This window comes from Onychomys torridus, chromosome 11, assembly GCF_903995425.1.
Source record: "Onychomys torridus chromosome 11, mOncTor1.1, whole genome shotgun sequence".
Taxonomy (NCBI): domain Eukaryota; kingdom Metazoa; phylum Chordata; class Mammalia; order Rodentia; family Cricetidae; genus Onychomys; species Onychomys torridus.
In genome coordinates, this window is record NC_050453.1 from 22,506,469 (window position 1) to 22,533,293 (window position 26,825).

The 26,825-nt window shown below is 50.0% G+C and overlaps 1 protein-coding gene across 1 annotated transcript; it reads left to right on the top strand.

Moving 5' to 3' along the window:
* Positions 1–48: 48 nt before the first annotated feature.
* On the top strand, positions 49–25,524 carry Atp1a2 (ATPase Na+/K+ transporting subunit alpha 2). Its single transcript, XM_036202227.1, has 23 exons — positions 49–186; positions 4,645–4,749; positions 4,939–4,998; positions 7,046–7,249; positions 7,701–7,814; positions 8,063–8,197; positions 9,063–9,180; positions 11,106–11,374; positions 12,199–12,397; positions 12,508–12,617; positions 12,791–12,925; positions 13,862–14,051; positions 14,196–14,371; positions 18,190–18,326; positions 18,823–18,973; positions 19,062–19,230; positions 19,426–19,580; positions 20,133–20,256; positions 20,425–20,570; positions 20,757–20,887; positions 22,176–22,277; positions 22,428–22,519; positions 23,576–25,524. Exons 1-23 carry the CDS (start codon positions 175–177, stop codon positions 23,602–23,604), a joined length of 3,063 nt encoding a protein of 1,020 aa, XP_036058120.1. The 5' UTR covers positions 49–174; the 3' UTR covers positions 23,605–25,524.
* The last annotated feature ends 1,301 nt before the right edge of the window (positions 25,525–26,825 follow it).

Sequence of the window (26,825 nt, forward strand, 5' to 3'; positions counted from 1 at the left end):
CGAGAAGGGGAAGGCGGGGGTGAGGGGGAGAGGGACCTATTTAAAGCTACCCTGTTGCTCTGGCCGTCTCTGTCTGTCTGCCAGGGTCTCCAGCTGCCCCAGACAGGCCGTGTGGTCTTGGGATCCTCCTGGTGACCTTTTCAGCCTAGGTCCCCTCAGCCACTCTGCCCCAAGATGGGTCGTGGGGTGAGTATCCCCAAAGATCAGGGGCCACTCTCTGGAGGGAGAGGAAGACAACGGAGAAGGGGTGGAACGGGAACGGGATGGGATGCGGAGGGAGGGTGAGAGACGCTGACTGAGTGGGATGGTTTGAACTTAGAACTGGTCTCGCCGCAGCTGCACACGCCTGTGGATTCCACAGTGCTAGCCCAAGCGCTGTCCTGTCCTGCAGCCACCCTGGCCTCCTCCTCTCCCACAACTAGCCCAGAAGCCACCCAAGTGCCCGCCTAGATCTCCCTGCACTCCATCGCCTCATCTCTTCTGCCAAAATCTTCTCTCTTTCACCACAGTTCCTGGCTTCCCAGCTGAAGAGATGTTTGGCATTGTTAGTTCTCTCCCACCCTTGTTACCCACTGAAAATATCTGTTCCGCTGAGGTCCTAGCTGGAGAGGCTAGGGGGCCAGCCTGGGGTTGCAAAGCAGCTGTGGAACATCCCACTCCCAAAGCCACCAAGCAGTTTACTACACCCTGCGCCAAGAGCCCTGCATGCCAGAGTCAGCTGGGAGGGAGAGAAGGCTCTACCCCCAGCCCTCATCCCAGCACCCCTCCGGATGTCCCAGCAACACTGTCCTCGGCTCCCAGCCATAGGCTTCAGGGTCCTTTCCAAAGGCTGGTGAGAATGGCCCCTGCCCATGGCATCCTGAAGCAGCAGGATTTGCCAATGAAAAGATTAACAGCTATGTCTGGGCGAGCAAGGACAAGGCTTCCAATTCTTGGAAATGAAATTCCCATATGAAGCAAAATGACCCAAACCCTTTACATACTGGGCTTGGCTGCTTTCCTTTTGTGGAATGCTGGCTGAAGAGGGCATGGTGGGAAAGGGCTTGACAAGCCCTTGCAAAATGTGAGGAAGACAGTGCCACAGGGTGCCGGGGGCCAATTTCTGGGCCCAAGGAGGAGTCAGGCAAGGACATGTTATTGCACTAAGCTGAACAGCTGGAAAAACTCTGAGCCTGGACACCAGGGTTCCAGAGTTAGAGTGGGAACTGAAAATAGAAGAGTCCCATGCGTGCATGTATACAGGTGTGTCTGTCTGTCTGTCTGCCTATGTCTGTGTGTGTGAACATGTGTATACATGTCCACAACCTCACACCCCTGTGTGTCCTGAGGAAGCTGGTGGTGCTGCAGGCATTCATGAGTGAACCTGCCCTATGTTTCTGCAGGTGAATTGGCAAATGAACAGCCTTTGGCTTTCAGGGCACAGATGGTGGGTGGGGGTGAGCGCTCTGAGCCCACCTTTAGGAGCTGTCTACGGCCCATGGGTTTCCCTGAGGCAGTGATCATAGTCGTAGGAAGACATACTGTCCTGGGACTGTCAGCAATATCTTGGTATGTTATGTTCCCCGTAGAAAGGGAAGATCCAGCTGAGGTGCAGAAATTCTGAGAGGCCAGGGCCAACCCTAACATCTAAGAGAAAAGAGAGGATGCCCCAACCCCGCTCTACCTTAGAGCAAGGTGGACCTAGCTCACAGAGTTCTTTCTGCTTGAAATGCAATTTGACCTTGAATTCTCCATTCTGAACTGCCCTTCCGCCCGCCCCGCGTCCAGCACCCTTGCTGGGTTCATAACCTGTGGTACCCCTAACCTAGTGGCCGTGAGTGACGCGACTGCTGGTCTGATTTGTTTGGTTTGAAAAGCTGGGTGAAGTCTGGGATCTTAAGGTTGGGTGCTCAGAGTCCTACCTATCAGGAAAGCCCTGCGGGAAAACGAGCTGCCACTCAACTCCGAGGTGGGCTTCACCTCCACTCCAGCCCATCCCTATGCTGCTGTGAAGGGCAGCGTGGGAGTTGAGGGAAGAAATCACACTGGTGGGAGGAGCCAAGCCTCCTCCAGAGGCTGAGGTGGGGGTGGGGGGAGCGTTGGCTGATTTCCAGCTACCCCCACTCTGTCCCAGACTCTGGCTTTCTCAAAAAGAACTCTCTGTTCTCCTTCAGCATTCAAGACCCAAAGAGAGGGACTTGTGCTAGAGGAGGGAGGAAAGAGCGGAGGGGGGAAGGGGATCCCCCGCTTCCTCTTTCTTTCTTCCCTGGGCAGCCACTGGCCCCACATCTCCACAGGCTCCTGGCTGTGGAGCCTGAGATCCTTGCCAGGACAGGAGGAGGGGGAAGGGCAGTGTGTCCCAAGCTTCACACTTATGGGAGACCAGGGTGGGAGCCGGGAAAAGAAGGCACCACGTGGAGCTGTTTAGCTCAGCCACAGTTCAACGTACCAACATACAAGAGCCAGCACATGTTCCCCCAGAAACATGCGTTTGTTTATTTGTTCGAGATAGGATTTCACTATGTAGCCCAGGCTGGACTCAAACTTCCAAATCCTCCTGCCTCCACCTCCTGAACGGTAGGAATCCAGATGTGCACCCCACCACCCCCGGCTTCAGAAGCGGCCATTTGATTCTCATGTTCACGTCTTTTATTTTACCCCAAATGTGCAGAGATTTCTCTGGGCTCTGCTCCTCAGCCCCTAGCACAGGCCTCTCCCGGAGGCTCCCATCCCTGAAGCCCCCAAGGATCACACTGACAGCCGTCCAGATTGCTGTCATGCATTCAGTCCCTTGGTGGTTTCCCATCCTTGACTCAGCCCTGCCTCACCAAAGAGGCCAAAGCATTTCAATCCACCCAATTAAATGAAGCCTCTTATATCACCTGGGAAAGTGAGAGGCAGAAGTATTTCTGAGTCCTTCTCTACCCTTCCGATGGCCACTTCAGTCTCCCCAGGATGCTTGGCCTCCAGAAGATCTAGACCAGACTGGATTCATAGGTATTTCAGATAGGGAAGAGAGCATGATGTATTGATCACCTTTTCTAAACAGACCATGTCCGAGCAACACAGCCTCCAGGAGCACACCTCCTCCTAGGGCACTGAATCCTGAAACAAGTGCCCATCATCTTTCATTGTATGTCCATCCCCTTCCTTGCTCCCGATTTCACTGGGCAGAATTCTATTACCCAGGGTGCTAAATTTACAATTTCTTATGATCACGGCAGCTGTCCTATTCCCCAGGATCGTTCTAATGCTGATGGGTAAAAATACGTTAATCCTGGAGCACTGAGGACTTAGGGTAGCACAGCCACATGCTAGAGAAACAGGAGGTTCACACTGATATACATCTGCCGAAATCCATAGAACATACACTGCCAGTGTGTCAGCTGGAAGATAGTGATGAAACAGTGTACCCCTCCAATTATGTGGGATGCTGATGGGGAGGAAGGCTGTAGTGATGAAACAGTGTACCCCTCCAGGCTGTCCATGTGTAGGGACAGAAGATTCGTGAGCACTTCCTCTACTTTCCACTAACCTTTGCAGTCAACTCAAAAGGTGCTTTAAAACAAAAAAACCTATTAAAAATGAACCCCACCCTTCAAATGCATAATCTTGAAAAATAAAACAAACAAAAAAACACACAGACTATTGTTTCTACCAGGTACCCTTTCTTTATGGAAAACACCAGTCATTACCATGGCATGGAAAAACCCACTTCTAAAAGCTCACTGTAGCCTTCAGGGTCCATAGAAAAGCCAGAGGGACTGAGCAGAAACTTAGCTAACCCCTGTATCCTGAGAGAGATGGAAAGTCATGGGAGGAGATGACAATATTTTTCATAGTATCCATAACCCCCAGGCCTTTCCCAGCCCCCACCTAGCCCATTCCTCCAAAGCTGCTTCCATTTGAATGAAGAATCCCTACCATGTCCCTCAAGAAGCTCCTATGAGACCCTGAAAACCTGCAGTAGCCCTGAAGAGAAGGGCAAACCAGGACCTCACAAGATCTCTATGAAAAACACCCAGCCGACCTGGACAGAAGCCCAAGGCTGACCCTGACTTACATGACTTCAGTTCTCTATTTATTCTCATATACATGTCTTGGCAAAGGGAACCCAATTGTGCTCTTGGGATTTCAAGTTCTGTGAGTTGCCTCTGTCCAGTCCCAGGTAAGCCTGTCCAGCAGACTGGTGAGGGCTCCCAGCATACCCTGGGCTCCCATTTTATAGACATACTTGAACCCGCCACCATTAGCTTCTCTCAGTCCCTCATCCCTGCCCATTCCATGCCCACCACCTCTCTGCTTCCCAGGACTCTTACTCTACCCAGCACTCCTTTCTAAACTAGGCAAAGACATTCCTACAGGATACCCTACCCATCAACACAATCCCTGTCCACTACCAGAATTCTCTCAAATAACATAGGATGGTATTTTTCAAAATGTGTATGTGTTTTCTTTTTTATTATCTGGCAGAATCCCATATCGCATAGTGAACAGACACACGTTCAAATGTGGGGGTCCTCACAACTCTGCCTGGGCTCTTCCACCTCCTGCTCCCGTTCTCCCCCAGCACCCTGCTTCCAATGCTGGGACATTCTCCATGGCTGATGGGAACAGGCTCCGGCCAGTCTCCCTGATCATCTGTGCCCTCCCTTCCCTTTGCAGGCAGGGCGTGAGTACTCGCCCGCCGCCACCACCGCGGAGAATGGGGGTGGCAAGAAGAAACAGAAAGAGAAGGAGCTTGACGAGCTGAAGAAGGAGGTTGCCATGGTAAGGACCACGGTGCTTTCAGCAAGGCCACGGACGAGCAGCTCTGCTCTGCCAGTCACGCACCAGTAACCATGGGCATCCAAAAAAAAAAAAAGCTTTACACACAAGCCCATGCTCCTCACTTAATCCTGTGCCCCCAGTGTGTGCTCAGCCTCCTTTCCCAAAGTGTCTCCATTTCCCCTTCCTCAGGATGACCACAAGCTATCCTTGGATGAGCTGGGCCGAAAATACCAAGTGGATCTCTCCAAGGTGAGTGGAGCCCTGAGGGGAGAGAGGCAGGGAGCTTCAGGTGGAAGAGCCTCAGAATGCAATGCTCTTTGCAGGTGAGGGAAACAGCCCAGAGATGAGAGACTTACCTAATGCCACGGGATTAGGTGGTGGCACAGTCAGAAACAAGACTTTGGACCCCTGCTTCCCTCTTTCCCCATGTATCTGGAAGCTAGAATTCCTTAGAACCCAGGGCTCGGATCCTGGCAAGGCTCTGTGCTCTGCCTCAAGCAACTGCTCTCAGAGATGATGGATATGGACCAGCAAGGTGACTCATCCCTGTTATGATAGTACTTGCTGGCTCCCACTACATCCGTGCCTCTGGAAGAAGATGCAGTGGGGACATTTCTGTAATCCTCATCCTAGCTCTGTCAGGCATTGTCAGCCTGTTTATTAAAGCAAGGAGAATCAGAAAGGAAGAATTACTTGCTGAATTTGTACCCAGGCCCATGCTCCTCACTTAATCCTATGCCCCGAAGTGTGCTCAGCCTCCTTTCCCCCTTCTCCAGGATGACCAAAACCTGTCCTTGGATGAGCTAGGTTAGTTATATAAATAAACACAGGCCACAGTCAGATTGCCAAGCCCATCATTTAAAAATATTTTAAATTGTTCCTCAAAGCTTGGTGCACTGGCACATACCTGTAACCCTGGCTACTTAGGAGGCTGAGGCAGGGAAGACTGCAAGTTCAAGGCTAGCATGTGACAGAGTGCTGTGTAGCTTGTGTGATGCCCTAAATTCAATCCTTAGTTTAAAAAAAAAAATCTTCCAAGTGCTATGGTGGTCAACTGTAGTCTTAGGTACTTAGTAGAAAAATGACTTGGGCCCAACAAATTCAAGACCATCCTAGACAAAATATTGAAATCCTGGCTCAGACAAATGAAAACACTGTAAAGCCAGCCACAAGTTCAAGGCCAGCTGGGGCTATAAAGTAACTTCCAAGCTGTAAGAATAACTTACCTTAAAAGAAAAAAAAAAAAAGGATAAAAAATATATTGTGACAATACCCCTGGCCCACTCCCTTCTGTCTCTGTTCCTAAACTGCTATGCTCCCATTCTTTGACGCTACTTTATTTTCTATGTCATTTTCTACTCTCCGGCATCCAGGTGTATTTATTATTGTGTAGGTTTCCTCTTCAGATTGTGGGTGGGGCTTTGTTGATCTTGCCTGTCTCTCAGTCCTTCCCAGTGCTGGGCATGTAGTCGGAGCTCAACATTCCTGTATAAAGAAGGTGAATAAATGACATGATGGTCAGTAACACGTGGTTCCTGCTCAAAGTCAGTAGCAAAAAAATTAAAAACAGGGCCTGGAGAGATGGCTCAGAGGTTAAGAGCACCAATTGTTCTTCCAGAGGTCTTGAGTTCAATTCCCAGCACCCACATGGTAGCTTACAACAATCTGTAATGAGATCTGGCTCCCTCTTCTGTATACATAATAAATAAACAAATCTTGAAAAAAAATTAAAAACAAAAATCATCCAAACAGAATTCCAGTGCAATATAGTAAGCACCGCTCTAGAATCGAGTATGGGGGGTGGGGGGTGTCGCTAACCGGATCCGGAAAGAGGCCTTTGATCTAGTCTGGGGCCTAAGGAATAACTTGGGTTTGGCTAGGTTTTCTTTGGAAAGTGATAGGTCATTGCCAAAATCACATGGCACTAAGGATCAAAGCTGTGGGGCTTTCCCCAGAGCCCTGGAGAAAGGAAGGACCTGCAGGAAGAGACAGGGTGGTCAGACAAAGAATCTTTCCGGTGTGCTTGTGCATACAGTCCCAACAAAAACATGTTTCAACCCAAGAATAACGGAAGGTGGAGCATGGGGAGAGTCCTTTCTAGTCTTCAAGGCACAAGTCCCGTTTATAGACATCAGTATCTCTGTGTGGTCCCTCCTGATGTTCCCACCCCTCCCAACCAAAGGAGTTTTGTTTTGTTTTAAATCCAGCTGGGCATTATTCTCCAAGATGCTGAGAGATGTGGTGAGGGTCAGGTTTGTTCCGTACACCCACTCCTACACCTTTTCTCACTCCCCAGGGCCTCACTAACCAGCGAGCTCAGGACATCCTGGCTCGGGATGGACCCAACGCCCTCACGCCACCCCCAACAACTCCTGAGTGGGTCAAGTTCTGCCGTCAGCTTTTTGGGGGCTTCTCTATCCTTCTGTGGATCGGGGCCCTCCTCTGCTTCCTAGCCTATGGTATCCTGGCCGCCATGGAGGACGAACCATCCAATGATAATGTGAGTCATGCCCCCAACCCTTGGACCAGCCAGCCCATGGCTCTGCCCTCCAACTCTCAACCCCAAAGAAGGTGCAGTGGGGGTGGGGGGGAGATGCTCAGGGAACAAGATCATGGCCCCTCAGGCTGAAGCGGGGTGAGGCTTCTGTACATACCTGTGGAGCACCCTCCAACACATGCAGTCAGTGATGAATGAGAGATCCTCCATGCTCATTCCACCAAAAGGGGTTGGTCTGTATGCCATGGGAACTCATTTCTTTGCTCTTTCCATGCTAGGAGTGTGGGTTAGGAAACTGGGGGAGGCGGAAGAGAAAGACTCACTGTCATTCTCATGCCTGGGCTCAGATGAAGCTGGGGATCCCACATAGGATGATTCTGAGTGCTCATCCCAAGTGACAGCCACCCCTTTCGGTGAGAAATGGCGGGTCTTTCAAACTCTTTCTCCTTACCAGTTATACCTAGGTATTGTGCTAGCAGCTGTGGTCATCGTCACTGGCTGCTTCTCCTACTACCAGGAAGCCAAGAGCTCCAAGATCATGGACTCCTTCAAGAACATGGTGCCTCAGGTAAATGGCAGGGACCAGCCCCGACTAACTTGGGGCGTAAGGATTCTGAGATGGCTCACCTCTTACCGTCTTGTGGTCTGAGATGAAAGAAAGATGAGCAGAAAACACCCTTTTCAGCTTTCCACACCAGAACCAAGTTTGGTGGTTGAAGGTGTGGGGGTTTCTTCTCCACCTTTGGAAGGAGAACAACAGATTAGAAGCAAAGGTGGAAACAGACATTTCATGAGGTTCTCTTGGCCTCTCCACAGCAAGCTCTGGTCATCCGAGAGGGAGAGAAGATGCAGATCAATGCGGAGGAGGTGGTGGTAGGAGACCTGGTAGAAGTGAAGGGTGGAGACCGTGTCCCTGCTGACCTCCGGATCATCTCTTCCCATGGCTGCAAGGTAAGGAGGTCGCCAAGAGCAACTAGCCGGCTGAGTCTGTACAGAGTCAAGAGACACCCTCTTGGAAGTTTAAAAGAAACCCAATCGCAAACATCAAGGTCTCCCCTGTACCTCCCAGCTAAACCTCCTTCTAGTATATGATGGCTACATGCTACCTCTGTGTATCTGTGTTAGGAATGTTCTATGCCCTGGGATTTCTTTGATCTAGCCACTTTATAGCCATTGTGTATGAAATATTATTTATTGACAGAAGCCTTACATATTATCCAATTCTACTCTGAAATATTCCGAACAGCCTGGGCTACAGAGAGCCCCAAAATAACAAATAAATAAAAATTTTAAGGAAATAAAAACTGAAGAGCTGGGTCTTCACACCTAGAATCTTAGCACTCTGCAGGTGGAGGATAGAAGCAGGAGGATGGAGAGTTCCAAGTCAGCCCAGCCTGGCTACATAGAGAGGTGTCTGGAAAAAGATGATGTAATTATGAAGGCTGCTGTATGTTGCAGCCCGATCAGCCCCAGGAGGTAGCATTTTCATAGACTGCCTTGGTGGTGGTGCTTCTGGAGTTGTGCAATGCAATGATCTTGTTTACATGCCCCGCTTCACAGGTGAACAAATGAAGGTCTTGTGGGTTAAATAAACAACCCAAAGACACATAAAAGTCAGGAAGAGTCAGTCATCCAAGCCAAAGCAGGAGCGATAGCTGAGTAACGCCATAAGTATGTGATGAGGGCAAGCATAGCTTTGTTCCTCTTGTCCTGAAGATTGAGGGTGGTTGGATCTGGCTCAGGAGACAGCTGTGTGCTGTGTGCACCCAGTACTGCTGCTGCTGCCAGTTGGATGACTATACCCCTTTCTCCTCAGGTGGATAACTCATCCCTAACAGGGGAGTCAGAGCCCCAGACCCGTTCCCCTGAGTTCACCCATGAGAACCCACTGGAAACACGCAATATCTGTTTCTTCTCTACCAACTGTGTGGAAGGTGAGACGTTCGCCTCCCAAGGACGTTCCTCATCCCAGCACAGTGTAGGGAAGGGTCGGACTCCCAAAGCTGTACTTATTTGGCAAAAGCTCTGCGTATAAAAGGCATTGAGGGAACAGGGCCCTGAATGTTGCAGAAACAGTCCTCTCTGGAGAGCAGGGCATGGGCCAAGGGCAGACTGACTCTATTGGAAGTCACCTCTCCCCAAGAAGCTCTCTGTTCTGTCCATCCCCAGACTGAAAGCCTTCCACAAAACTTTCAGATGGTGGGTCAAGATGCACACACACACACACACACACACACACACACACACACACACACAGCCTTGACTCTTAGGTCTGTGGTTCTGAACCAGTTGCTTCCTTCCTTAGCTCTTCATTAGAAACCAGAGACTCAGTCTGGGTCAGGAAAACTTTGTGGTGAAAATCGGGTGCTCCTTCAGGCCACGATGAGAAGGAAATTCTCATAATGTGCAGCCTGCCCTGGCTTTTCCATCTTGGCTCTGGGTTCTAGTGATGAACTCTGGTGGTGAATGGGAGCTCTGGGAGCTGTTATCACATAAGAATGGGGTCTAAGCACAACTGCAACCCTCCAGGCAGGGAGCTCAGTCAGGACTGACTCTGGGAAGGAATCTGGAGGCAGGAGATGGCAGGAGAGGCTTCCTAGACCACAGACCTCTCAGACGGTGACAAAGAACATCTTCTCGCATCCCAAATCCATGCCTTTCCTTCCCTGATACTCTTTCTCCTCCATATATTGGTTCTTTGGGCTTGGTTCCCTCCTTCAGAGAATTGGAATTACAATAAAAAAAATCACTACACATTAAATTTCCTAAATTTTTAATGTACTGAGAGTCTGATTTATCATACATTTCCCATAACTGAATGTATTTGAAAGGTCAGATAAGGTGTTCTTATAGCTTATTCAGCAACTAGCTCTGAAGAGAGGGAATGAATGGAAGTCGCATTTGTTGCATGCTTGCTGTGTGACAGGCACTGGACAAAGTACTTCACACTGTTATCCTGTTCGACTGCTGAGTCCTAGGTAAGAGTTCAAACCTAGATGGCTGACTTCAACATGCATCCTCTTCCACCGTACCACACTTCCTTTCCCAAAGACCCCAGCAACGACACACATGGTGAATGACTACCAAACTTCCTGTATAGAGAGATTCATACCTAACATTGAGATCTTTTTTTAATTAAAAAAACTCTCAGGGTTGGGGATTTAGCTCAGTGGTAGAGCGCTTGCCTAGCAAGCACAAGGCCCTGGGTTCAGTCCTCAGCTCTGACAAAACAAACAAACAAACAAACAAAAAAACAAACAAAAAAAACACCTCTCATAATTGTGTGTGTGTGTGTGTGTGTGTGTGTGTGTAAGTGAGCACACTCATGTCACAGCGCACATGTGGAAGATTTGCAGGATTTGGTTCTCTCATCCCACCGTGTGGATTCCAGAGACCCAACTCAGGTCATCAGGATTAGTGGGTAGTACCCTTACACACTGAAATATCTTGCTGGACCAAGAAAATCTTAAGTCCCCACAAAAAAAAAAAAAAATCAATAAGTACTTTACTTCTGTTTATAATATGCTTTTGAAAGATGTCTAGTAGAAGATTGATTTGCTGAAATGTTTGTTGCAGGCAATTTATATTTCATTTATCGAATCTCTTCCATTTGAACTTTAGTATTACTTACAAGATGTCTTCTCAGGCCCAAATATAAAAGAAAATAATGTGTGACTGTATTAAATCTGAGATTGGTGGCCTATGCAAGGAGGGTAAGCTCAGCTTACTAAAAATAGCCTCTGGGGTTAGAGTCTTCAGCTTATTTACTCTGTGATGGTTTTATTTCCTTAGCAAATAGGGTGAGATTTCAGCCATCGGCAAGCCTGGGGCACTTCTCTGTTCCTTTCCTCTGTTGCAGGCACCGCCAGGGGCATCGTGATTGCCACAGGAGACCGGACAGTGATGGGCCGCATAGCCACTCTAGCCTCTGGCCTGGAGGTCGGGCAGACGCCCATAGCCATGGAGATCGAGCACTTCATCCAGCTGATCACAGGAGTGGCAGTGTTCCTGGGGGTCTCTTTCTTTGTATTGTCCCTTATCCTGGGCTACAGCTGGCTGGAGGCGGTCATCTTCCTCATCGGCATCATCGTAGCCAACGTGCCTGAAGGGCTTCTGGCCACCGTTACTGTGAGTGGAGCAGGCTGACCTGGTCCCCGCGCCACTGTCCTTGTCTTTCTCCACCTTTGACACAGACACAGATGCTTATTGCTTTTCAGCAATGTTCTTCCCTTCGAGTCCCCGCGGCCACATCGCAGACACCGTACACAGAAACTGTGTAAAGTGTGCCGTGGAGTCTTCAGTTGAGAAATCTTGGGTTGAGCCGTGTCTGAGCATTTGATTTCTCTTTGGGGGCTTGTCATGGTCGTGTTTCTCACCATCTGTGCCGATGCAGTCTGGGCATCATCCTGTCTCGCTTGCTATAAAGTCTCTTTCAAAGGTCACCGGTGACTAACTAGCAAATCAAATGACATTTCTCAGCTCCCATCCTTAACTCTGCTCTGAAATGGATACTTCTGTCCACCCTCTGGCACTGTGTCCTTCACCAGCTACTGCAATGTGTCACCATCCTGGTTCTCTTGTCCCGGGTCCTCACAGAAACTCAATGGCTGTCAAGCCCCCAGGCTCTGGCTTTCCTCTTGGTTGCCCTCGAGGGGATCCATTTTTCTCCCCCACAGTTTCTATTGTCCCTTCTGTGTGGGTGGCTTCTCACGTCTTTGTGCCTGCTCTGGAGCCTGATATGTTCAACCCTCTGCTGGGCTTTTACCATACATACACCTAGGGACCCGTTCAACGTACCTAAAGTTGAACTGTCGCTGTTTGCTGCTAGGTCCCACCCAATCTGATTTGTGAGTAGGATTAAGGAAAAAGGAATAGAGCTTCAGGACAGGAAAAGGTCATGAACACCTGTCACTCTAGACTCAGACCTTGTTATGCTCCTCTCTGTGTACCAGGTGTGCCTGACACTGACAGCCAAGCGCATGGCCCGGAAGAACTGCCTGGTGAAGAACCTGGAGGCGGTGGAGACGCTGGGCTCCACATCCACCATCTGCTCCGACAAGACAGGCACCCTCACCCAGAACCGCATGACAGTGGCCCACATGTGGTTTGACAACCAGATCCACGAGGCTGACACCACGGAGGATCAGTCTGGTGATTGGGTGCTCCAGAAAGGGTGAAGGGAAGCGGCTAGGGCTGAGGAGGGAGACTAGGATATGTGAGCACTCCAACAGGGAGCCAAGCTTCTCCCTTGTTTCTTCCAGGGGCCACTTTTGACAAACGGTCCCCCACGTGGACAGCCCTGTCTCGGATTGCTGGTCTCTGCAATCGTGCTGTATTCAAGGCTGGGCAGGAGAACATCTCTGTGTCTAAGGTAAGGGGGTCAGCCAGTGAATGCAAACACAGATGTATTAGGGGACTGTCTTCAAGGTCCCCTTGCTGATGCCCAGCTTTCCCTTTGGTGACCTCAGCTGATGCCCCGTCTTTCCCATCCTCCACTCCCTCCCCTCCCCCACGGTGACACTGAATTCTGTTTTCTTCTGGCAGCGGGACACAGCCGGTGACGCCTCTGAGTCAGCTCTGCTCAAGTGCATTGAGTTGTCCTGTGGCTCAGTGAGGAAGATGAGGGACAGGAACCCTAAGGTGGCAGAAATTCCCTTCAACTCTACCAACAAATATCAGGTCTGGCTGGGCTGCTGGGACAGGGAGAGAAAAAGGGTCAAAGATGGGGAGAGTGAGTGGACAGAGACTCAAAAGAAGAAAGTGAGCCAGCAGAGACTCAGCAGAAAGAAGGCACGGGATGTCTGAGGACTGTGTGCTCCTCTCCCGCCCCACTCCCGGGATAAACGTCCTAGCTGCACATGTGCTTGACATCATCCTCTGACTGGCAAACCTTGCTACATGCAACCTCTCTTCTTCCGGTAGCCCCTCCCCGCACTCACCGGCAATGGTCCTCCAACACTGCCATCCACATAACCAAAACACACTTCCATAATCCCCTTACTGGATCCCTCAGTGTTTAGGCGCCTGTTAATGCCAAGAGTGCTCTCAGCTCTACTCTGCATGCACCGTGGAGGTAAAGTCCATGGGTCATCCGGGAATGGGGGTGGGGGGGTGCTAGTGAAAGCCATCCAACCCATAGCATGATGCCTGTCCTAAGTGATCTTAATAACTATTTGTTGAGTGAATCACTGTTCTATGGGAGTGACTCTCAGGTTTTAAGACTTGGGACTATGAGCAAACACCCTCCATGCACAGTTTCTCCTTTGTTGACACTCTCCGATGGATTAGATTATGTTATTAAGGAAGGGTTCCTTCTCGGAAGCTGCTCCCTATCAGACCCCCCCCCCCCCCCCCCGCGCTAAGCCACCAAAATAGAATGTCTCGGGGGCTGGAGAGATGGCTCAGAGGTTAAGAGCACCGACTGCTCTTCCAGAGGTCCTGAGTTCAATTCCCAGCAACCACATGGTGGCTCACAACCATCTGGAATGAGATCTGGCACCCTCTTCTGGCCTGTAGTCGTACATACTGCATATATAAGAAATAAGTACATCTTTAAAAAATTAATAAAAAAAAAAATAGTACGTCTCCCTCCGTGACAGCCTTTCTCCTCTGCAGCTGTCCATCCATGAGAGAGAAGACAGCCCCCAGAGCCATGTCCTGGTGATGAAAGGGGCCCCAGAGCGCATCCTGGACCGATGCTCTACCATCCTAGTACAGGGCAAGGAGATCCCTCTTGACAAGGAGATGCAAGATGCCTTTCAAAACGCCTACATGGAGCTGGGAGGACTTGGGGAGCGTGTGCTAGGTGAGGGGGCAGAAATGGGGGGCAGGGCTGAGAAGGGGATTCCTGAGCCTTGGTAGTGTCTCTAGCCCGAGGGGCCCTGGAGGCAAGCAGGCTGCCACTCCACGGCTCTCACGACTCCCTCCCTCCCTCCCTCCGGCTCCTCAGGCTTCTGTCAGCTCAACCTGCCTTCTGGAAAGTTTCCTCGGGGCTTCAAATTTGACACGGATGAGCTGAACTTTCCCACAGAGAAGCTCTGTTTCGTGGGGCTCATGTCTATGATTGATCCACCCAGGGCGGCTGTGCCAGATGCTGTGGGCAAGTGCCGAAGCGCAGGCATCAAGGTACTGGCCTCCTCTCCACCCCCACCCCACCTCTGTCCTTGTACGCCTGACCACCTGCCAGAGGTCAAGGGGCTGCAGCAGCTGCTGTCCCGAGGAGGCATAGGCTCCTGGTGACCTCCTTCCCACCGACACAGAGAAGCTGTCCATCTGTAGGGAAAGGTGTATGCTTGACGAGAGCTCTTCCTCCTTCCTTTTGCTCATGCCTACCGTCTAGCCCAGCTCAGTGCCCCACCTGCCTGGGCACCCTCCCTTCTCATTCTAAGCACCAGCTGGCACTCCCATCATGGATGCTTGGCTATCTGACTACCCAACTGCTCAGTCTGCCCATTTGGAATGGGGATAGAAAGGTCTCGTCTGCCCCAATGGGCTCACCTTACCACTCCATAGTCTCTTTACTCACCCATGACTCCCTACCGAGTTCCTGTCCGACCACAGCCCTTCCCACTGAATCCTCTCTCTTATTTCTTTGGCTTGTTCTTCACCCAGCACATATTTATTGCTTACCAACTGTGCATCGGGCACTGTGTGAGGTGCCAAGTTATTTAATAAACCAGCCAACCATCCAGGAACTCAGTTCCCTATTCCCAAGACAGGTCCCTTACATCCTCTTTTTTTTTTTTTTTTTTGGTCACCAATTCTTAATTCTGGTGCCATCCCTCGTTCTTCTATTTTTTGAACAAGGCAACTCAACCTGCTCCCTGAGAGCTGAGCCTCTGTAGTCCACTGGGGATACAAAGATGCACAGAAACTGGGCCTGGCCTCTACATCTCAAGATCTCTCAGCGGGGCAGATGCTTCTAAACACATCACGAACAGTCATAAGAGTTGAGGTCATTGAGTACCTATTGGCCAGATGCCCTAATGATAAGTTATTTTAATTTTTTACATGCATCAGATACTACTCTAAGCATTAAGCATGGCAGCCTTCTGGGTAAGTACAAGTATCTCCCCTGTTACACAGAGAGAAATGGAGGCACAGAGTAGCAAGCCCAAGACCGTATGCTAGTGAGTTGTAAAGTCAGAATTTGAAACAAGGCAGTCTGCTTCTTAACCACCATGCCGAAGACTAGGTGCTGCGCATGTGTGTCAGTTTTGACTGTAATAACCACTCAGAACGGAAAACAGGCATTATTACCCACACTGTAATACACAAACACATAGAAACTCAGAGTAGGTAAATAGTTTCCCCAAAATAGAACTGTTGGTAAGAGGTGAACTGGGAATACTGAGCACACTTGGCTTGTCTGGAAGCCACGCTCCTTCTCTCTGCCCAGTCAGGTGCCTCTCGGCATGATGAGAAACAGCACGGAGGCTGGGTAAGGACTCTATGGAAAATTAACTGGGAGCTGTTAATTCTGCCTCTGAGAACCAGACAGGGTTTAACCGAAGAGATGATATTTGACCTGGGCCTTGAAGGCTGAAGAGGATTCAGTAGGCTCTAAAGGAAGGGGAGGCATGGCAAGATCAGGGAACAGTGCGTACGGTACATGCCTACACTATCAGGACGTGGAGGTATACAGGTCAACAGGGGAGAGACGATTAGAGAGCACTGGGAATTGGGGCTGAAACCTTGGGTCAAGGCCAGTTGGAAGGATTTCCTTTAAATGCCAGATTTGAGCCTTATCTTGTGCGCCATAGAAGGCCACAAATGTCACAGATACGGCTTTCAGGCTACCTAGTGTAGGAGGGACTAGATTTGGGGAAAAGCCGAAGTTGGGAACAGGGAGACTGATTGAAAGGTGCACAATAGTCCCAGCAGGGGACGGGGATCTGAACAAGACAGAGACAAAGGGAGTGAAGACACAGAGTTGCATTTAAGAAGCATTTGGAGAACTTGGTGAGCAAGCTGGGCACCAGGTGGGAAGATACTGGAGAAAACAAGACAGAGTAAATAGAGCAGATGGCATCTAAGAGAGGGAGAGGAGCTGAGGGGGTGTAGGGAGTATGGATAGGGGTGCAGCATGGACCTTAAGTTTAGAGCATCCGTAAGAAACACACACACACACACACACACACACACACACACACACACACACACACACAACGGGGGGGGGGGGGAGACAGGTACGCATCATCTAGGGACAGTTGGAATATAGTTTAGAGTTCATGAAAACGGTCAGGACTGGAGATTTAAATGTCGTTAGCACATGAGTACAAACTGAAGGCTTACCAGAATATTTTACTATGTTGTTCAGGAAGCAGACAGGAGTCAAGGAAAGGGTAAAGAATGAAACACTAAGCTCCCCAACATTTCTGGGGAAGTAGAGAAAGAGAAGCCCGTGTGGGAGTGGGTAGGACACAGCTAACATTTATTGAGTGTCTCCAGAATGCCAGCCTGGAATGATGTGGATCACTCCCTCCATTGTGCCGAAATAGAAAATTGCCTTGTCTAAGGTCCAACAGCTGTGAAGGTCAGTGTTTAAGCTTAGGTTCCTGTCCAAAGCCAGCACATACTCCACTCTGCTAGGCTCCATTCTGCCACCCCAAGGAGGCTTGAAAGAACATGCAGCAGGGTCGGGGTTCAACCAGGGCAGAAATAAAGGGGTGCAGAAACCAAGGGAGTGAAGGGTTTCAGTACCTTAGAGAGTCAAGGACAGTGAGGCTTGCAGAGACATTTGTTTTTCTAGGTGGCACTTTGCGAATAGTTTCAGGTTAATAATGGGGTTGGGAGAGAAGTCAGGGGGACCTGAAGAAGTGTGCTGCCTCGGATCTATGGGACTTCTTCTACAAGCCCACATATGCAAATCTGTCCTCAGCCAACTTTGATCACTTTATGCTGATAATAGCCTCTTCCCAGGCCTACTCCCTTCTCATCCCACTCCATCTATTATGCAGCAGTAAAGAACATTAATTATCTCGGCAAAGGCAAGAAGTGCCTTCTCCCTGTACCATGCATGGCTGCTGGAGGCCGATGAACATGACCCCAGTTAGACACTGACTCCATCTTAGCCCGACTCTACCCAACTGCACTGTGGCAGTGATCAGTTGAGGCACTGGGAAAACCGAACCTTGGTTCAGGGTCCCTGTGACCTTGATGAAATCATGAGTGCTCACAAAACTTTGATCTCCTTACTGTATTCAAAGGGAGCTGTTAAAGTTTGGAGAGGTGGCCCAGCAGTTAAGAGCACTCACTGGCTGTTCCTTCAGAGGAGTCAAACCATTCAGGGTATTAGATGTTCTCTTCTGGTCTCCAGGGGCGCCAGACACATATGTGGTACACAGACACACAGACAGACAAAACACCCATACACATAAAATAATAAAAGGAAGATGAAGAAGAGGAGGAGGAGCTGTTAAAGGAAGTACCATCCAGCTCTGTCTGCCTCATTTCCTACATACCCAAACTCCTAAAGAAATTTTCCAGACAATGTGGGCATGGTAATCTATGCCCATAATCCCAGAACCTGACAGGCACGGGCAAGAGAATCCTGTGAGTTTGAGACCAGCTTGGGCTACATACCTCAAGATCTTGTCCCAGAGAGGGTGGAAGACAGACAGACAGAGGGGGGGGGCAGACAGACAAAGAACAGAGAGAGAGAGACAGAGGGGGGGGGTTAGGAAGAACACACACTCCTCTGCCAAGGAACCCTCATTAACCTGTCAATCTGCTGTGCATGTTTTTGGCTGTTTAGACTCTCTCTGATCCTCTGAACCCTGAACCCAACACAGTTTATCACCAAACATTTGTACACACACACACAACCTCCACTCTTCTGGCTGGAATTCACCAACCTCAGTCTAACTTCACGTGATTTGGGGAAGGAATGGGGTGGGTGCGGAACTCAACACTGCTTTCTTTTTCTGTCTTCCTCCTAACAGGTGATCATGGTGACTGGGGACCACCCTATCACAGCCAAGGCCATTGCCAAAGGTGTGGGCATTATATCAGAGGGCAACGAGACCGTGGAGGACATTGCAGCCCGGCTCAACATTCCTGTGAGTCAAGTCAATCCCAGGTAAGGCCTTTACAAAGACTGTTCCTGGCCGGCACATCCTTTCCCACAGAGGCCCTCAGGGTCCCTTGGGGATATCTGGACAGCATCTCTGGAACCCTCAGACTAAAATCTCTACTCTGCCAGCCTAATGGCCATTTCCACTGACAAGTTAGTATCCAGCCCGTACCGCTGATGAGCTGTGTAACCTTGGAAACATCTTGCAGTCCTGAACTTCCATTTTCTCAGTTATGAAATTAAGATGCTGTCCACACGGCAGGGTTGCTATAGGGATGGGATAGGCCTAGCAAACAGTACTTTCGCTTGTGTGGAACTGCATGGGGAGAGTGTAGCATTGCCTTCTCTGAGAGAAATATCAGAACTCAGTGCCACAGAAGAGGGCATGAAAGCAATAGCAGAGCCCCACCTCACAGAGGAACTGAGGCACGTGGGGGCAGGGAGGGGCAGCAGGACTGGCCATGAGTGTGCATAGTCATCGGTCTCTGCCTATACCCTCCAGAGAAGCCAAAGCATGTGTAGTTCACGGGTCAGACCTGAAGGATATGACGTCAGAGCAGCTGGATGAAATCCTCAGGGACCACACCGAGATTGTGTTTGCCCGGACCTCCCCTCAACAGAAGCTCATCATTGTGGAGGGGTGTCAGAGGCAGGTGAGCAAGACAGCAAGCAGCAGAGACAGGGCAAAGTCAGGGGCCAGACAGACTTGGTCCTCAAGCACCTTTGGTGTCTTCCCCGCAGGGAGCCATTGTAGCAGTGACTGGTGACGGGGTGAATGACTCCCCCGCGCTCAAGAAGGCTGACATCGGCATCGCCATGGGCATCTCTGGCTCTGATGTCTCTAAGCAGGCAGCTGACATGATCCTTCTGGATGACAACTTTGCCTCCATCGTGACAGGCGTTGAGGAGGGTGAGGAAGCTGTGTGGGCTGTGTGACATCCAGAATATCTGAAGCCAGACCTTTGCTTCCTCTGATTTTCACACTAAGATTCCACACTGCGTTAGCTTTAAACCTCTTAGAAAAATGAGCAGCCAGCCACACCTCAGGGGCGAGTGGGGGGAGAGTGCCTCTAATCTCCCTGATGCCCGCAGAACCTCTCCACAGGCCGCCTGATCTTTGACAACTTGAAGAAGTCCATCGCGTACACCCTGACCAGCAACATCCCTGAGATCACCCCCTTCCTGCTGTTCATCATTGCCAACATCCCACTGCCCCTGGGCACTGTGACCATCCTCTGCATCGACCTGGGCACAGATATGGTGAGACCGGAGGGTGGAGCACAGTCAGACAATCACTGGGAATAGGGGTGGGGTGAGCAGCAGATAAAGGGGTTGCACCAGGACATCTGACCAGACCCTGACCAATAGACAGCAGATAAGCACGAGCCTGGAGGAAAACGGGAAATTTCTCCCCAAAACCTGGGACTGAACCCAGGATTCACTCATGCTAGGCAAGCGTCCCACCCCTAAGCTATACTCTAGTATATTATACTCCTAGTGATAATAGGATCTTTTTTTTTTTTTTTAATTATTATGTATACAGTGTTCTGCCTGCATACGCCTTCATACCAGAAGAGGGCACTAGATCTCATTACAGGTGGTTGTGAGCCACTATGTGGTTGCTGGGAATTGATCTCAGGTCCTCTGGAAGAGCAGTCAGTGCTCTTAACCTCTGAGCCATCTCTCCAGCCCCAATAATAGGATCTTAAATACCAATGCACGGAATTCTGTTGATTCTTCGCTGAGTGGTTGCTGCTCTTGTTTCCCGGATCTCTTCAGATACCTTCTCCTCCCCATGTGTTCTGTACACAGGTTCCTGCAATCTCATTAGCATATGAAGCTGCTGAGAGTGACATCATGAAGCGACAGCCACGGAACTCCCAGACAGACAAGCTGGTGAACGAGAGGCTTATCAGCATGGCTTACGGACAGATTGGTGCGCCCAGACAGGGACTTGGGAGGGTGTTCCCAAAGGCTTCTTCTAGTGCCTGAGAGAGATGAGTCCAGTTCCCTGAGAGCCAGAGACGTCCATCTCTGTCTCGAGGGGTGGCCCTCTCCTGCCTTTCTCTACTCATGTCCCATCTTCTGTTTATGACCACAACAGGCATGATCCAGGCTCTGGGTGGCTTCTTCACCTACTTTGTGATACTGGCAGAGAACGGTTTTCTGCCATCACGGCTGCTGGGAATTCGCCTTGACTGGGACGATCGGACTACCAATGACCTGGAGGACAGCTATGGACAGGAGTGGGTGAGTGGGGCTGTGTAAGTGTGTTGCAGATGAGAAGGGGTAAAGCTGAAGGCCTGGCAGGAATTGGCCAGGAGCAAGCTATGGGCAGAAGATGGGCTAAGTGCCCAGTTTAACAAGTTCCAAGTTTGCTGGTACTATGTATCCTTCCACTCACATGTCACCTCTTTCGGCCTGCCTCCTCCCCAGACCTATGAGCAGCGGAAGGTGGTGGAGTTCACATGCCACACGGCCTTCTTTGCCAGCATCGTGGTTGTGCAGTGGGCTGACCTCATCATTTGCAAGACTCGCCGCAACTCAGTCTTCCAGCAGGGCATGAAGTGAGCGCCTACCACCACCAGTACCTACCACTCAGACAGAGTCTTCTAGACATGGTCACCAACCCATACAGGCCAGGATTCCAAGACCAGATGGGCTTGGGTTTGATAAGGAGGTGTCCGGTTGTAATAACCTAGCTGCATATCCATAGCCAGGTTTGAAGCACACACACTCCAAAATTAGGACAGAATGTCAAGACTCTTTTTATTGAATTCCAACATTGTTCCTAAGGTAACCGTCATGGCTCCCTATCTTCACATCCATCTTCCTTATTTTCCTCTCACCCTTCCTCCTTCCTTCCTCTTCCATTCCCTATCTGAGTGGCACCTAGCCATGTCCTTTGCCCAGTTCTAAACCCAGGGTCAGGTCTCCTGTACTCCACACCAGCACTCACCCTGTGGTTCTGCATCATCTGCCCCCCCGCCGGGGGGGTGGGGGGGGGGGTGGGGTGGGGGCGTATCCAGGCCTTCCTACAATGTGGTATCACACGCCAGGCAGTGGATTAAGTGTCTTGCTCTGACCTCACAACAGCTCTTCCAGGTGGGTATGACTGTACCCTGTGTGGACCAGCAGTCTCCCAAGGTGAGATGATGAGGTCATTCAGCTGGTCAGGGCCTTCCAGGTTGATTTCTCCGCCCCACACTGCAGTAGCTCACTCAGGAAGTGGCTGAGCTAGTCATAGACTTGACAAGCCCGATTCCAGAAACTGCCCTCAGAATTCTGTTCTGTCGTGCTTTTTAAATTCGGATGCAGTGAATATAGGTTAAGTACTTCCTGTGCGCTGACGCAGGAGCAAATGCTGGCTGGGATCAGTATTTTGTAAACATCAAGACTTCGTTCAGTGTCTGTGATGAGCAACCACCAGGGTCTGTAGGAGATGCTGAGAAATAGAAGGCATCCATGGGCTCCGCCCAGAGGAGCTTTTTAAGACCTCTTGTTGGGAAGATGATATTTTCCCAGCCCACGGGCCCAGAGCAATAACAATTATAAGCTGCCTGGGGGCAGGCCCCTGTGGAGTACTGTATCTCTGGCACTGACTCACATAAGAAATAATTATTTAATAAGTGAATATATGTATGGTAGACAGTAACCAGAGGAGAGCAGAATAAGCAGCAGAAGAAAAAAAATTTCCTTTGGTTACATGAAGCATGAGGAGAGATTTGAAGAGGATGGGGATGAAGACCCCATCCCTCACATCTCCTTCCCTCCTGCTCCCAGGGGTGGCCCTGAAGCTCTCCCTCCTGACACCCTCCCCCAATGCTACCTGCCTTCTTTCCTTTGCCTTTCTAGGAACAAGATCCTGATCTTTGGGCTCCTGGAAGAGACGGCCTTGGCTGCCTTTTTGTCCTACTGCCCGGGTATGGGGGTGGCCCTCCGAATGTACCCGCTCAAGTGAGTCTCTCTTGAGGTGGCTGAGGGAGTGGTAGGAACAGAAAAATCTTGGGCCCCTTATGGAACCCAAGTTCCAGTTCCCTTTGATTCTACTTCCATGACACTGTGCCAACCTCTGCGGCCCTGACGCAACCTCCCGCTGTTTTTCAGGGTCACGTGGTGGTTCTGTGCCTTTCCCTATAGTCTCCTCATCTTCATCTATGATGAGGTCCGGAAGCTCATCCTAAGGCGGTACCCTGGGGGTAAGCCCTCCTACTGTGCAGACAGCTCAGACCCTGAGGTCCCAGAAGCCCTGAGCAGACCCACCCTGGCCTCTTCCTTTCAGATCCTGTATCCCACCTAGCTTAGCATGGTTCTTCAAGGCCTCCACCTTTCTCTAGAACAGTGCTTCTCAACCTTCCTAATGCTGGGACCCTCAGGTTGAGGTGACCCACAACCATAAAATCATTTTCATTGCTACTTCATAACTGTAATTTTGCTACTATTATGAATCATAATGTAAATATCTGATATGCAAGATAGCTGATATTCAACCCCTGTGAAAAGTTTGTTCAACCCCCCCCCAAAGGGGTCATGACCCATAGGTTGAGAACCACTGCTCTAGGATCACTGACCATTCGATTAGAACCCTCCAAAGTCTGAAAAGATGCATGGGGTGATTTATTTGTTTAGGGTCATAAGGCAAGGAATAGAAACCGGCACCAGGACCCGGGGCTCCTGACTCCCAGGCATCAACTGAGGGCTTGTTTTTTTTTGTTGTTTTTTTTTTTTTCCCCTAGAAACGTTTTTGATCACTTGCTAGGTTGAAATGGATGACCTACAAGCCACACACGGACCATGAGCAGTGTTTGGTTTGGGTGGCCCAATACTTAAGATGTGGGGTTTTTCTAACAGATCCAGCATCTAAAACTTAGGTGTTTTCACATAAAATCTGAACCTGACTTCTAGAACAAGTGTAAAGGGCTGTCGGTCCTCTATTGCACTTCTTGCCGCACCAGTGGGGACAGCTGTTTCCTTAGACACTTGTCCCCTGGGGGCCCAGGAGGTATTTGCCTTTTCAGCATCTACTGAATGAAACACGGGTCTCCTCTGAAGACAGGCTTGCCCCCTCCGCCCCCTTTAAAAACACACAGCCCACCCACCAGTCGGGTTTGTCCCTTTGCTCTGCACTGTCCCCTAGGCTTCTCTTACCCTCTGCCCTCAGCTATTGAAGCGGCGGGGAGGAGGGGTGTGGGGGGGAGGGGGGGATTGATCTTTCGCTCCCTATGGCAACCTTTATCCCATCATCTCTCCAACAGGCTGGGTGGAGAAGGAGACGTACTACTGAACCCCCTGGAAAAAGGAAGACTGGGAGAGATGGGGGTGCTCTGGAGGTGTTGCTGGGGTGGTGGAGGGAAGGGCTGGAAAAAACTGGGGTGGTATTTTGGGGGGAGGTTTGGGGGAGACAGAATGAGGCAACTGAGTGAACTGAGTTGGCAGGCTTGGGTAAATAAACTTGAGGTGACTGCTCCACAGGTCCAACTGTGAACCCTCAGACAGTATATTTTGGGGTCCCCTCCTGGGATCCCTCTCGTCCCACTCTGCCATGTTCTCTACTTTTTCCTAAGCACTGAGGGCTACCCCCACCCTCCCTATGTCCCAGCCCTTTACCCTCACCTATATTATTCAAACAGATCAATGCCCAAAGGTTAACCCTGTCTAATCCAGAAGCAAATCCTCTCCAACCACCAAGTGTCTGTCTCTGGCTTCATTTTTCTTCCCACTCTCCCTTCCTTAGCTTCCAACCTGAGTCTTCCCTTGTTGCTCAGACCTTGAAAACACAGAATTCTCCTCCTGTGAGTGTGAGCTCCTGAGGCCAGAAAGGGAAGCTGGTTGGGGAGGTTAGGACTGTCTCCCAGCCAAGGCCAGTCAGGAACCTAGAGAGGAGAGCTGGTTTGGTAAGGAGAGATGGGGACCTGCCCGCTGAAGGAGACAGCAAAGGAAGAAAGGTAGGCAGTGACACCAGTTTGTCACCCTGAGTCTCCGGGTAGGTGGGGTGGGCTCTGGCTCTATGCCCTGCCTTTGTAGACTGGCTCGCAAGCAGATCAAATTCCCATCTCATCAGATTAGCCGCAGGGCCAAGACCAGGAGGCAGTGTGCCACCAAGTGCACCACTGATCCTTGGGTAATGGTCCTCTCTGTCCACAAGGCTCAGGTGTCACAGAAGGTCCAGCTATCTCAACCACATGCTCTTGGGAACACCCGCCTCTTTAGAATAATTTCTCAGGCACCATGCTGCTCTGAGACCCCAGTTAGCTGCCAGTCCCCCCCCCCCACCTTCCCCCCACTCCCCAGCCCCCAATCCCCCCACCCTGCTCTCCCACTCCCTTCCCCTTCGAGCCCATCCTGCTGAACCCACATCATTTCCAGTATTGCCCAGCTGGTTCTGGAAAAGGATGTCCTGGCCATTGGCAAGAATAATCAGCTTAGGTCGTGACACTGTCAGGAATTTTACACACAAGAGAAAATCTTAAGAGAATCTGCCTTTGACCTCCCAGATGGCAGAGCCACGGCTCCCAGGCAAGTGCCCACTTTCCTTGAGACAGGAAGCTGGCTTCAGGCTCCTGTGGAACAGAGTCTTCTTCCCTTCTCACCTGACATGTTTACTCTGCCCACACTCTAAGCCTGGCCTAGAAAGCATTGCATAACTGGACCTAGATGAAGGAGCCAAGCAAGTGAGAGAGAAAGCAGGAAAATCGGAAGGCCTAGGGTGGAAAGGTGAAGGACAAGACAAGCATTAGGCCAGACCCGAAGGCCTCCCAAGGGCTACTGTCTCATCGCAGTGGGGTTTTGCTTTATCATAAGCACCTTGAAATTCGAAAGTTGTGGCCTTGGGTTGGAAGTCTAAATAGGATACCAAATTTATTTGGGCTTGATTAATTTGAGATCATTGACTTTGAACAAAAGTTTACCTTTGCACAATCAATAAAGAAGTCATTTGGTCAGTAAATTAAGAGCATAAACAATATTGCTAGGAGTGGTATATTTAGTCTGTCTCAAAGTATGCTTTTCAGGCACTTTAGAAATCTCTCTCCCTTTAGAATCAGCAAGAGCATAGACTAATTATCATCAGTCCTGATAGATTTGTTAAAGGAGCATCTACAAGATCCTTACTGGTGACCTTCTGTAAGACTTTAGCTTGAGGTACTACATATGTACTTGAAGAGAATAAAGTTGCATTTCTTTATGGAAAAAAAAGAGAAATGACTCCCAGGGTTGATTTCTACACTTCTTACCTGCCTCCCTTTCAAACTGTGGTATTGGATGTGTGCTGTGGAAGCACTTGGCTTAGAACAGAACCGAAAGAAAGGGCAACTGTCCAGAAGAGAATGTAGTCAGAGCCCTCTTCCTCACGGCAGCGCTAGGAAGTCACAAGAATTTGTCCAGGAGAGGGAAGAGTGCCCGTGGGTCTAAAGCACAGCCATGTCTGTTTTTTCTGGGTCAAGCCCAAGTCAGCCCACTCCCAGTCTCAGAGGCCTGGAATGGAGGTGGTGTGCCGGGGCTACCGCAGCCAAGTCAGCGCCGATTAGCAGTCGACACTATACTCACAGCCATCTTTAGGGGATGAAGTAAAACGCACACAGCCTTGAAATCTACCTGAGTAGATGTTGGCAACGTTCGTGCATAGCATGTATGTGATGGGCAGCAGGGAGGGACCCTGGGCACTGAGATGGGGAACAGCTGTATGATGCACATTCCTGCAAGGGTTGATGGGGATGGGAGACAGGGAGATACTGGCTCTTACAACCTGCACCAGAATCTCAGAATAACCATGAGAAATCAGCTCCAGCATGAACTATGTACCGGTCCCTTTAACTCTCACCGTGGTAGTGGCGGTGATAGGACTTGGCATCCTAGTGGCTCTCTGTGACTGCGGCCCACTTTGTGCCTTTAAAACATCAGTTTTTGTTGTAAAAGTTAAGAATAAAACCAGACTAGAGATTGCTTTGATCTCACCTCAGGGCCTGTTTTTGATGGATCCTCTGCCAAGAACACTTTTCTTTCCCATGCCTGGCTTTCTCCCCTTCATTCAGACATTACTGCTCCTGGGAAGCGCCTTCATAGCTGCCTCAAGCAACGAGCATTCCTGGCATTTCTTTTCTATTCAATTTGCTTTTATTCGTAAATACTAATTCACATTTAGGTATGAAAATAGATGGATGGATGGATGGATGGGTGGATGGTTGGATATGATATGTTAAGGTATAGTCACATAACAGAAGCTGGAGAGATGTCTCACTGGTTAAGAGCACTAGATGCTCTTCTAGAGAGGATCAGGGTTCAATTCCCAGCATCCACATGTGGCTCATAGCTTTCTGTAACTCCAGTTCCAGATGGTTCAACCCCCCCCCCTTCTTTTTGGCTTCTGTAGGCACGGCATGCATATGGTGCACAGTCATGCATGTAGGCAAAACATTCACAGTCTTAGTCATTGTTCTATGCCTGTGAAGAGACACCATGACCAAGGCAATTCTTACAAAAGAAAGCATTTAATTGAGGATTTGCTTA